At 47.6% G+C, this 13,287-nt stretch overlaps 1 protein-coding gene across 4 annotated transcripts in view; it reads left to right on the forward strand.

Annotated features, from left to right (window-relative positions):
- Prmt8 (protein arginine methyltransferase 8) overlaps positions 1–13,287 on the forward strand; it is a 94,442-nt gene that overhangs the window by 21,320 nt on the left and 59,835 nt on the right. The window contains exons 1-2 of one of the 4 annotated variants that reach the window (XM_063237690.1): positions 7,518–7,744; positions 12,886–13,071. The exons of 1 other annotated variant lie outside the window; for it this stretch is intronic. In XM_063237690.1, coding sequence (XP_063093760.1) covers positions 12,991–13,071 — 81 coding nt within the window. In that variant the 5' untranslated portion in view covers positions 7,518–7,744; positions 12,886–12,990. Of the gene's footprint in view, positions 1–7,517; positions 7,745–12,885; positions 13,072–13,287 lie in introns of those variants that run through there. 2 more of the 4 variants (XM_063237691.1, XM_063237689.1) reach the window with 2 other exon arrangements.

Raw genomic sequence — 13,287 nt, forward strand, 5'->3', positions numbered from 1 at the left:
CATGCAGTTGGGAGTTCCATCCCTGGTACCAACAAAACAAAACAAAGACAAAAAAACCAGTCCCTCCTTTAAATTGTGAGTGTTGGATATTGGATGTGATAGCAGAGACTGAAGGGGAAATGCTCCATGTGTGTTTTGTAGATTTTTAAGTCCAGTGACTGCTTATTTTTATGGTTTTAAATCATTAGGAATTGGACTTGTTAATTTAAATCATATTTTTCCCTCCAACTTTAAAGGTTTGGTAAAATACATATACACATACACATCATGTACACTTTCCATTCTTAGCCATTTTAGGCAGAGCCCTCAGTGACACCAAGTGCATTCATGGTGCTGTGCCGTCATCACCGCCATCTAGCTCCGGAACTGTCTTCCTCCTGCAGGACCGAAAACCCCAAGCTAGTGTTTTCATGTTTTGGCTGTTGTGAATAAGGCTGATACGAACATCCATGTACAAATATCTCCTTGAGAACTTACTTTCAATTATTTTGGTCATAAAGTCTAGAAACACAAATGCTACATTATATATGGTAGTTCTATTTTTAATGTTTTGAGGGATCACTGAAACATTTTCCAAGATGACTGCAACATTTTGCAGTCCCATAAACAGCATACAGTACTCCCATTTCCCCCACATCCTCACCAACGCTTGTAATTTTTTAATTTTTTATATAAAATATGTATTAGCTGTCTTCTGGGTATAAGGCATAGTCTCCCTTGCTTCAAACAAACTTACCAAGTCATTCTTGCCACTTTCTAAAGCAGTTCTGGGAATCTTTCTCAAGTGTCTTTGTGAGATTTGGTTAAAAAAAAAAAAAAACATGGTGACTGCTACTGCCACATGCCATACAATGGAGAGGCGTGCTCATAAGAACATTATGTTACATCCTCATCTATCTTATTTACTGCATTTGGCACCATGAGACTTCTGGCTCTTCCCTAAAGTGAAAATTATCATGACAGGTGCACCCTTGAATCGATAGAGTATTGAGACACCTTTAACAATGCCACTAAATGCATTCATAAAAGAAAGACTTCCAGAACTGCTTCAGAAAGTAACAAAAATGATAGAATAAATGCCTTCAAAGTGAGGAAGAGTATTCTGAGGGAGACTAGTGGCAGTGTGTCTCTTACTATGATATATTTTAAAATATTTAAACATTAATACTTTTTATTACATCTAGTACTCTGGCCTTCCCATAATTAGGACTAACATGGTTTATCTTTTTAATCCTTTTACCTTTAACATAGTTTTTACATTAAAAGTAAGTTTCAAACAGAAGGGTGTGTTAGTGAACTTTTCATGGTTATAGCAAAATACCTGAGATGGGCCAGCTTTTAAAGAGGGGAGGTTGTTTTCGTAGCTTTCAGGTCTGTGTTGCAGCAGCACGTTATACCAGAAACATGTGGCGGAGCACAGTTACTTAGCTCAGCTCACGACAGCCAGAAACAGAGAGAAAAAGGAAAAGGCTCAGGGTCCTGGGTGCCCTTCATGGTTAGGCTCCAGGGACTTGAGTCCGCAGCATGGCCCCACTTCCTGAGATGGCCACCAGCCAGAGACCAAGCCTTCAACAGATGAGCTTTGGAGGATGTTTCAGGTCCAGGGGCACGTGGTTATTTTTAATATCTAATATGACAACTTTTACCTTTTAATTGAAGCATTTCAGCCATTTAGATTATTGGGCTATTGATTTAAAACTACTATCATTTTATTTGTTTCTATATCATTGTTCTTTATTACCTCTTGTATAGAATGTATACTTTTAAAATATGACCATTTTAGAGTTCCTGCTATCTGCACTGAACTTATAATCTATCTTTAAAAAATTATAATGTTACATATATCCTTAGTTTTTAGTCTTATTATAGGTACTGTTTCTTTGACAGCCTGGCAGTTTTTGACTGGATGCTCGACATTGCAAATCTTGGTTTGTTGGTTGCTAGATATTTTCCACATACTTTGAATTTCTACTGTTTGACTGGGATGCAGTTAAATGATTGTACACTTTAATCTTTCCTGGGTATTGATTTTAATCTGCTTTAATCCAGGGCTAATTTTCCACTATCTACAACAACAAAATACTTCTTCGGTTTACTCATCAATTATGAAGTTTTTCATTCATAAGTTTTTCATTGGGGGCAACAGGACAATTGCTGGCCCTGTGCGCACTGCATACTCTACCCTCTCAGGATTCTTTCTCCTGCCCTCGGGTGGTTATTCACATAGGTGATTTGATTAGTTTCAAATGACTTGAGAGTCACTCTACAGAACTCCAAAAGCCTCTCTCTGAACAATATTCTGCTCCCCAGTCCTGTACAAAGTCTGGTTTCATGTTGTCCCCAAACTCCCACTTCTGAGACTTGCAGTAACAGAGACTGCCGAGTCCTGCCTGGTTCCTCACTCCCTGTTTCACTGTATATTCCCTCAGACACAAGCAGGGTCAGTCACAGGAGGCACGCCTCATCTGTCGCCTTTCAGAGATCACAGTTTTCTGTTGCCCAGTGTGCAAGGTCTTGAGCACTACTGTTTCTTATATTTTGTATGGCTTCTTAACAGCTGTTGGAATTGCACTGGAATACTTTAAAACAATCAGAATCCTGGAGCCTATGTTGGTTAATCTAGAGTTGATCTGGATATTACCCAATGGCTGACATTATTTCTTTTAGCTAGAATGGCACCAGTGAATATTTGCATCCAAATCTATGACTAAAGGAGTCAGTCAGTTCTCCTAAGAATCATGGTGGAAATATGTTTATTTGAAGTAAATGGATTTTGCTAGAATTAGGTGAAAAGTGTCTGGAGAAATCCACAAAATCCTCATGAGAATCTGGATTAAACTGGTTTGGCTATAATCTTGGCCAGCAATTTGTGATTTTCTTTCTGTTTTACAGCATGACTTTGTAACTATTTTATTCCCCTTCAGGCATCAGTTTAATGGTCAGTTTGGTGGAGACAGAGGGCTGTGAGAGATCAGCTCCTGGTCCTCACCAGCTACGCCACAGGAGCTGGATCAGTTGGTCTGCGGCTCTGAGCCACGCTTCCAGCAAGCCCTTCCACCACTCGGGTGTGGAGAGGCTGTTGGGAAAACATCTAACAAACACACTCGAGCCTGCACTTGAAGCCACTTGTAGTCTACATGGCTGGAATTAGGAGTCTTAGCAAATGCAGTCTGTATTTGCAAGATAATTCCTTCTAGAAATCTTGAGACAAGATGCTTCTTTGTGAGGACATTTGGAGTACTACTGAACCCTCCAAAGGGTGTTGAGTATTACTGGGATTCGGCTAATTGTTCTCAGTTTTGTCTTTCTCCTCGCTACTTCTCTACCTTCTCACTGAAAGTTGTCTGATTGCACGATGGGAAGGCACCCCCTTCACTCTTCTTTCATAATATATTTATGAAGGGCAGTGACAGCTCAGGCAAAGTGTAAGGATTCTGTAATCAACACATCTTTATTGAGTACCTGGCTTTGCGCCATGTATTGAAGGGAAACAAAGACATTTAAGATCTGGTTACAAGTCTGAAGGCATTCACTCTTGCTATAGGAATGACCCTTGCAATTGTGAGATGATTTGCCTGAGACCATTTGCCTACAAAACCAAACACGACAACCAACAGCTTTTTACCTGCAGGTGCTACAGGGGTCAGCAGAAGAGCAGGAGAGATGGCAGGGTGGCGGGGGAGGTGCTGGGGAACAGGACTGATTACCAGCAATGGCCCTTCTGAAAGAAATCAGTTCTTTCATACCCAGAGAGCTCAGAGGAAGAGAACAAAGCTATGGCATAGAGAGAACGGTGTGGAGAGGGTAGAGCCAGGGCCAAGCAATCATCAGAACAGAGCTCTAAGGGTAGCCAGAGCCGCTGTTGTCTGGTGTCCACGAAGAGCTCAAAGGGCATCACTGTATAGAATCAGACTGGGACAGTGAACCCCTCATGCTTCCATAATGCACTTTAAAGTTAGCGCTCAGTATTCCGCCCTCCCCCATCTTTCAGTTACCACAGTAGCCCTGTGCTAGAAGCATATTTGATAGAAATGGAATCTGAGGCTCAGAGGGCGTCAGTGGTTTTGCATGGTGATATGAAGAAGAAGAGACCCATAAGCAAGCCCACAGGTGCTCTGCATGTGTGACTGGGAGGGGAGAGCAAGAGAAACGTTTCTGCTGATGTAGCCAGGCCAGAGGTGTAAGGAGACCAACCTGGATCCCATGAGGCGAGGTGACCCTAATCGGGAGCTAAACCATAGCCCCACCTCGGCAGGGTAAGGGTATTAGCAGAAACTGTCTTTCTGTACGTTTGCCCTTAAAGGGGAAGAGAGTAGGAGCCAAGCTCTCTGTAACTCCTCCCAGTCAAAGGGAGAAAGAAGATCCTGCTCTCCTGGGGTGGGGGTGGGAGGGTGGGAGGAGGGGATGCATAGGAAGTCTGCTTTTTAAGCCCATTAAAGAGGAAGAGCCAGGAGCCAAGCATCCAATTAACCTGACATCTCTTGCAGCCCAAATATCTGAGGATATAAGAAGGGAATTTAATATGTGGAGGCTTGGGAGAAAAGTGACTAATAGTGGAAAACAGCCCCAGTTTATTTAAAAAATAGGTCAGACCGAGAAAATCCAAGAGGCACTTTCCCAGAAGTTCCTGGTGGAGGAGACGGAGGGAGTGCTGTGTGGGAGCAGTGCCATTTTGATTTGAGACAGGCTCTGCTGTGGCACCACACGCAGCCAGAGGCAGGCACCATGTGCCCTACTCGCCAGGGTCTGCCTTGAGTTGAGCCACTCAGGGACCCTGCTAATGACTGTGAGCCAGGGATCAGCCAAGGTCACCAAGCCCAAAGGTGGCAGAGCCCGCATCACTTTCTGCTCCTCTCTTCTGCTGTTGAGGAGCTTCAGCTGCTTCTCTGCCAGGGTCTGTGGCCCGTGCTGATCTTGCCTGGCTGGCCGCTGAGTGAGCACTATTGTAGCGCATGCGTCAGAGGGGAGTGTGGCAGGAACAGGTGGCCTTAGGACCAGTGTCCCTGGGTGTCAATCGCGGAGCTTCTTAAGTGTGCAGATTTTGGGTTCTCACCCCACTAGGTCTGATCCCAGGGTGTGGGATGGGTCTGAGTCCAACCCCATGATGGTCGACATGGATTGGAATATTGAAATTTTGCTCCAAATCAGCGGCCAGATGGTTTCTTTCAGAACATTAGTCTCTAGACATGTTGATAGATCTCTCAGGAAGGAAAAGTACCACAGCCATCCATTCAGCAGCTCAGACACCCCCATTCCTTTTTGGAAAGTCACAAGTTGTTTCAGCAAATTAAAGGCTTAAGAGAGTGACAGAGAAGAGTCTCCAGCTTACCTGCCCAGATATTGCTGGCTGTGGCATGCCTTCTCTTAGAATGCCCAGTCTGTGGGTACAGGATGGGAAATGTCAGCCAAGACCATGGGCTCTTGCACTAGGCCCCCAGGCGGGTTGATGAGCACAGATTGCCAGTTCTGCCTGCCTTGGGGGGCTGTATCCAGCAGTCCAGTCCAGAAAGCACACTTTGAGAAGCCTTCCCTTTGAGGCCTCTGTGAGCCCTGGCTCCATCCTCCCTGACAGCATCATCATGCAGCGTACAGTGAAGACAGGGACAGTGTGGTGTGAGTGTGCCAGGTGGCCTCTGGGAAGCACAGCCTTGAGGGGCTTTGGCTCCAAGGTCAGATGCGAGAATGGACTCTGCCAAGGAGGCTGAATGGGTGACAGCCGCAGGCTGTGGCAGCTGCAGGGGCTGCCTGGCCTCTCTACATGGGGACAGGGGAGGAGTCTAGAGAGCTTCTGTGCCTGTGAAGCCTGTCCAAGGGGGCCATGAGGACAGCAGAGGGTGACTGTACAGAGGCAGGTCAGGGTGGTCTGGAGGCCTAGTGCAAGAAGACAGCAGTGACTCGTAGGACCTGCAGCAGCTGGGCACCCCACAGCCTGCCCAAGATCCTTGGGGTTCTGGACCCCAGAATAAGAATTCATGAGCTACAGCTGCATCCTTCTGGGGGGGTGCACTTCAAGATTGCTCTGGAGGGATGGTCCTTAGCCAAGATAATAGGAGACAGGAGACGTGGGTACTGAAGAGGAGGATGGGACTTTGGCCATCTGCGCCTGAAGGTGGACATGGAAGCCACAGAGGTGTGATGGTAGCCAGAGGAGAGCCCTGCTGCCCAGAAAAGCCCTGTCTGACATTTTCCTGCTGGAGTGTTCTCCCTCTGTAAAGCTCTGGTTCTCTCTGAAGGCAGGTAGATGTGCCAGAGGAGCTAACCCTGTATGTGATCGTTAGTGCAGGGCCACAGCTCAGGTCTCAGCCTCAGGAGTCAACATGGGGATGGCCGGTGAGAGGGTTGTGGGCAGTGCCTGCAGGATGCTGTGGAGGGGCTGGGTGTGAGGATGGGGAGGTAGGGAGGCAGAGGCAGCTAGGGAGAAGATGAGCAGGGGCTGGGTGGAGACATCCCCTTCGTGATGGGCCCTGAATCCCTCTGTCTTGGGCTGTGGGCTGTCCGAGCCAGGCAGCTGTTGCTGCGGATGGCCGACTCAGGTTAGGAAAATCTCTCTTGACATTTGGAGAACAGAGCAGGATTTGGCTCCTCTAGTGGAGCCTCTTGTTCTCAGGAAAAATGTTTTAAAGCTTGGGCTGGTGCCAGTAGGAGCCATTTATAGCCGAAGGGCTTGAGTTCGAGCCAGCTTCCTAGTGTAGAAAGCTAGCTCCCCTCTACCCTCTGAAGCCCCCACTCTGTGGCCACCCCCTGTTGTTCTTCCTCAAATCCTCTTCCTCCCCTCCCTTATGACACCTTTCCTACTTTCTCAGAGGTTTGCAGTTCTAGATCTACCTCTGGCTTGCTCATGTGACTCTTTCCTTATGTGGCCTCAGTTTTCCCATCTGCAGCCTGGAACACTCACCTGCTCCCTTTTGTATCAGCCACCTTGGATGTGCCTGCTTGTGCCTAGCTCCACTGCAGTGATTTCTTCTGGTTAGTCATAACCGTGGCTCTCCCCCTGCCCCAGGACTGGGCTTTTTGGAAGCCCAGGCTAGCTTTATCACCATTTCTGAGCTCAGAGCCTGGTTCCTGGCAGAAGCTTGGTTAAGCTTGGACTGAACTGAGCTCTCTGTAGCATCGATGTTAAGAGCATGGGTTTTGTCGCCAAACAGATACTGGTTTACATCCTGGCTCTGTTACTTGCTAGCTCTGGGCTCTGACAAATGACTAAAGTGTTTTGAAGCTTTAGTTTTCTCAGCTGGAAATTTCAGCACCTCCTGGAGCTACTATAAAGATTTCACGAAAAGGTGTTTACAAATGACTTAGCACAGTGGGGCCGCACTCAGCTTAGGTCTCCTAGGTCTCCTCACCGTCATCATCATCTCCTGTCCTCCTCAGGAGAAGGTGGGCAAGGTCCAAGGTGCCCTTCTTAAACCCCTAGCCTGCCTGGTGAAACCCTGCCTGTCTTCTGAGGCCCAGCTCAGGTGACCCTCCTCAAGGAGCCACCTTCGTCCTAGTCTCTGTGCCCTTATCTGATCTCAGTGTTCAGTGGGGCCAGAGCCTGTGAACCCAGCGGGATGGGGAGATGAGAAGGAAAATGTCCTCAAGAGGCTTGGAAACGGCCAGCCTGGACATGGGGCTGGTGTTTCAAGAGTCCTGGCAGCACCGAGAGTAGAAAACAAAGTCATGAGCTCTAACAATAGCAGCGACTCTCAGAAGATTAGGACCACAGCCTGCAAGAAGAGACCTGAGCCTGGGCCCTCTGGAGGAGGTAAGGAGAGCAAGATGGAGCCCTTCCCATGTTCAGGGCCCCTGGCACCTGGGCAGGGCCAGAGTGAAGGCGGTAGACAGCAGGGCAGGCATGGCCAGACTGCAGGATGGCAGGGGATCAATTTCACACCGTAGGGCGGGAAGCAGGGATGAAATGTGCAGGAAGGGACATTGGAATCATGACAGCTGCAGCTGTGGGGAGACGGAGGGGCTGAGAATGGAGTCCTTTGGGCCACCCGCCCTCCCAGCACAGCTCCTAAGTCTTCCTGTTCACCAGCTTCTCTGTGCCTCTTTCAAGGCTGTGTTGGTGGCTGAACCATTTTCATTCCTATGCGCCTGGTTTCCTATCATCCTATATACTGGGCTCCCGCACATCTCTTGCTTCGTCTACCAAACTTGCACAGCGCCTCTCTGTGGCAGGCGTGTCCAGCAGGCATTACACTATGTAGCCTAATACCTGGGCTTCGGGGTTAGTGCCCTTCTCATGCACCTTGAGCCTCCTGATAGCAGGCGTATTTGTCAGCCCAGAGGACACTGAGCTGGACTGGCAGGAATTGGCCTTGGAGGCCAGGAGTTTGCCCACAGTGGCCTCTCTGTCCCCCATGGCTGTGACTATTGAAGTCAATTCCTCTCCCCCCACGTCAACCCATCACTTTGCCTCATAGGATGTGTGGCACATGGTAGATGTTTTATAAATGAACTGTGGGGGAAAGAGACTCAGAGAGCCCCATGGAAAAGGAACCATGGAATCTGAGTTGAATGACAGTGAAGGGGGTGGTGGAGGCCTTGTGACCTTGACCAGTCAGGGATTTTTCCTCCTTCATACACTTATATAGAGGAAGTTAAAAAGGATTAAGATGTGACAGGTATGTGTACCAACTTCCCGTGATGAATGTACTCCCTATGAAATGCAAACATGTACTAGTAAAGTAAAATAAAATAGTTCAGTGGAGTCACTACTGGACTCAGTAGTGTGCACCAAGCTTCTTGGACTTTATGGGTGACCACAGCCTGTCCAGGGAGCTGCCTTTCCTCTGCCTTTTCCTGGACTCTGGAGTGCATTGCATGACCCTGCGTTCTGAGAGGAGGCCCAGGCACAGTCCTGGTGAAGTAGGGACACATCGTCCTATGTCATGGTTGCTCTTCCTGTCTCAAAGCGTCTCTCCCTGAGCTCCTGGGACCTTGCCCTGCCACCCTCACTGCTCCTCCCCTGGGGCGTGTTCCTCAGGAGGCCTCAAAGTCCCTGTCCCTGCAGGTGCTTCCAGTCGGTGTCCATTTCTCTCCAGAGGTCTGGGATTGCCTTTCCCTTGCTTTTTCAATATTATTATTTTTTGCTATTTACCAAAATGGTGTGTGTTAATGGCTTATATTTTAGGAAATATAAACAAGCACAAGCAAGTGAAGAGTTAACTATTCAAGGTCCTGTGATAATCACTGCCCATTCTGGGCCCTTCCTGGGTCTCCTTTCTTGCAGTCCTCAGGCAGTGGTTGGGAAATCACAGTGGCCTTATTCCTGGGCACTCATACACATGGGGTGTTGCTTTTCACTGCATGAACACCTGCTGAATGCCTGTTCCAGCAAGGCCCGAATCAGCTGTAATTTTTAAAGCATAGTCACACCGGGTAGTTTTTCTTGCTTGTCCTCTTCAACCCACACTTCATTGCCTTTGCATGTCTGTGTTATTGAATACTCTTTACGTACTAGTTTTAATGGCTGGGTAGCAGTCTGCAGTATGGATGCACCATGGTCAGTTGGATCAGTTTCATTTTCTAGAGTATCTCAGTTGACTCCTGTTTCTCCATTCTGAACAGCACTATCATGGAATTCTTTAGCTACATATTAATGTCAGTCTATAATTCTGTCTTCATGATAAATTAAAAATTGCAATCATGGATTAAATAATTTGTGCTTTTTAGCACTTTTATGGCTAGCAGGAATAAGCATTTTTGTTGCGTGTTAATTTGCCATTAGTATTGATTCTTCTGGAGTAGACTAGGTTTCTTGGCCCACGTTGAATTGGGGGTGCTCATCTCTTTCTCCTTGGCTTGTGAGGGCTTTCTTCACACCTGCCGTGTGTGTCAGGAGATACTTCTCCGTTTGTCATTTGCCTTTCCATTTCGTTTATGGTATTTATTGGCTAGAACTGCTTTAATATCTGCTTCCTAGACATCTTTTCTTATATCACTCAATGACATTTCAAACCCCACATATCCACACTGAAATTCATCATGTCCCCCACCCCAACTTGCTCTTCCCGCTGACTTGCTTATTTCTGTTAATGTCACCACTATTTTCCTACTCACCCAGGCTTGAAATGTGGAAGTCATCTTTGATTCCAACTTTTCTCTCTTCCCCCACATTCTGTCAGCTGCCAACTCCTATAGACTCTATTTCTGCATTCGCTGTGAGGCAGCCCCTCCAACATCCCAGTAGTTTACATTCTCATTATTTTTGCCTGGACTTTGAAAATAGCCTCCTAAATTCATTGCTGGCCTTCCTAATCCCAGTGCCTCTACGCTTCCCCTCTTTGCCCCCTCCTGTATGCTGCTGTGGCATTCATCTTTTCAGAAAGCAGAGCCCAACCAGAACTCCTGGTTACAAAGGGCAACAGCTCCCTGTTGTCTTGGTATTTAATTATCACCTCTTAGCCTGACCATAATTTCCTTTCAACAGAATCCCCAGCTATCACAGCCACGCTGCTCCCAAACAAGCTCACTTTTTTCCCACTCCTTTGCTTTTTTGCTGGAACCGCCTATTCCTCTTCCAATTCCCTCCCATCATCTCCCCCTTCTAAATAAAAGCCATTCTAAAATCTCCCCCACCTCATCCTGCTGCCGGCTATCACAGGACTTCCTGAGTCTCTGAGCTGAAATGAAATGTCTCTCTTTTGAATTCTCCAAGTTCTTGAACTTCTTTTGTAGAATACACCTATTCCATCTTCTAGTAGGGCCTTCAAGGGTGTCAAGGCCTAGCAGGCAGCCCTCGGAGAGCACAGCTCCCATGTGTCTCTGTTTCTTCTGCATGGTGTCCTACTTTGGCAGGTGCTCAGCAGGTGTTTGTGGGATTAAAAGCAATGTCCCAGGAAGCTGAGTGCTCTAGATAAGAGGTCATTGCTATTTCTCACCTCCTTGCAGCCTTCTGGAAGACTGGTCTAGGCCAGTAGTGGTGGCCAGCAGGGACCATCCCACAGTCACCTCTTTGTCCCATGACCTGTGGGTTTTGAAGTCAATATCCCTGCTTCAAATCTATTAATCTTTTAGCCTTGTGCCATGGGTGGCACATGGTAGGCACTTTGTAAATTGGCTATTGGGGAAAGGAACCCCAGGAGCCGTATGGAAAGGGAAGTAGGAATCAGAGTTGAATGACAGCTTAGGGGTGCTGAAGCCCTGTGACCTTGACTGTGCACAGTGCCTGGAGCAGCTCTCCGAGGTTTTTTTTCCTAATGTATTTAAATGGAGTCAATATTGGGGTCAGCTGCACATGCAGAGCCTTCTTCAGCGCTAGAGGTGACTCTGCAGCCTGCACGGGAGTGTGCAATTGACACAGTCTATTTTTAGCCTCTCTGAGACCGTGACCAGCATCTGTAGAGCTGAGGTGGACGCACCTGCTGCATTCTAATGAGGCGGCCCTTCTTGCCTCTCTGCCAGCCGGCCCAGGCACTTGCTGACCTGGAGTCTGATGTTGCTAAAGTGGGAAGCCTGCTCATTTCCCAGAGGCAGTAACGTACATACACTGGGAAAATGGGACCATGACAATACCAACCTGCCTCCCTCCAGCCTTGAACACTAGGCAGCCTTGGGGCTGTGCCCATGTCAGGAAGGAAGGGTGGAGTCATTGGATTTCTTGCTCTGCTCTGTCCTAGCTGTCCTGCTTCCTCTGATAGTAAATCTGACCTGACCCAGCTCATGGATGAGAAAATTGAGACACAGAACAGGGACATGAATTTATATGATTGAAACAATAGTAATAATAATAGTAAGTTCAATTAGGTGCTTCGTATGTGCCAGGAGGAGTTCTAAAGGTTTTACACATATAAGTCTTGACAATTCTTTCAGGCAGCTTTTATTTATGTTCTGTAATTTACAGAGGAGGAAATTAAGGCAAGATGGAGACAGGTGACTTCCTAAAGTCACACAGCCAGTGAACAGTAGAGCTGTGTCTCAGACCCAGGCAACATGGTCCTAGAGTTTGAACAGTCAGTCACTGTTATCTGCTCCCAAGATCTATTTTTAAGTTTGGGAGATCCAGGATAGGATCCTGGAGCCCTGATTCTCAGCCTGGGGAGACCAGATATTGGGTATTTCTGTCTCTGTCATTCTCTTTTTGTCTCTCTCTCTTTTTCTCTGTGTCTCTGTCTCTGTCTGTCTCTCTGTCTCTTTCTCTCACTGGGATCTAACTCAGGGCCTCATGTGTGGTAGGCAAGCATCCTACCACTGAGCTCTACCCATAGCCTCCTTTGAAATCTTGCATATCTGAGTCTCGTGGATGCTGGGGAGAGGATGTGTTCTGCAGACGAGTTTGAACTTTCCCCTGAGCTCCAGGAGGAATCTTTTTCTCCCTCCTCTTGTAGCCTGGAGGATGTGGGGGCCAATAGAGTGATGGACAGCAGCAATAGAGATCTGGGCTAGACGGTGTTAAGAGTACCAAGAGTGGGCTCTACCTCTTACTGTCCCTATCTCTTAACACATGGGGTACAGCCTCCAGTACATGAATCCTTGAAAGATGACCCATTCCCAGATCACAGAATCTCAAGGCCCAGGAGACTGTTCTGGAGTCTACATTTTTAACCACCTGCAGTGCTGTACATCTTTGTTTTTCTCTAGTGCTTCCTATTTCATTCTGTGGGAAAATGTTTTTCCAATGTAACAGCTATGGAAACAGGCCTAGATCAACTCAGGTCACCCAGCGCATAAGAACTACACCTGGGCTCAGTCCGGGTTTGTTTGGCTCATCAGTAGCATGACACCTCCCTGCCACTCCCAGCCATAAGTCTGTCAGGAAGCAGAGTGCAGCCACCAATCCTTCAGCAGGCCTGCTTGCTGCAGCTGTTTAGGGTCTGGAGAGGAGAGGGAGGGAAGAGGATCCTTAGAGGGCGGGACTTCCTTGTCTCCACTAACCCCAGGCCCTTTCACTTCCTTCAGGTGAGCAGTCCCCCCTCCCAGCCCCCTCAGCCTGTCATCCCACCCAAGCCTGTGCAATGTGTCCATCATGTGTCCACTCAACCCAGCTGCCCAGGCCGGGGCAAGATGTCCAAGCTGCTGAACCCAGAGGAGATGACATCGAGAGATTATTACTTCGACTCCTATGCTCACTTTGGGATCCATGAGGTAAAACCTGGGGGCCAGGCAAATGGGACATGCTGGGATTATTTAGAGGCAGCACAGTAGCTTGATGTGATGGTGCATGTCTGTGGTTCCTGCACTCTGGCAGGCCAAAGCAGGAAGATCTCAAGTTCAAGTCCAGTCTTGACAATGTGGCAAGATGAAAAAAGCAAAGACGAAAAAGTGTAAAGGACCTGGGTTCAATCTCTAGTACTGGAAAAA

This window comes from Cavia porcellus, unplaced genomic scaffold (genome assembly GCF_034190915.1).
Source record: "Cavia porcellus strain 051 isolate PalLab524CR breed Dunkin Hartley unplaced genomic scaffold, mCavPor4.1 scaffold_27, whole genome shotgun sequence".
Classification (NCBI taxonomy): domain Eukaryota; kingdom Metazoa; phylum Chordata; class Mammalia; order Rodentia; family Caviidae; genus Cavia; species Cavia porcellus.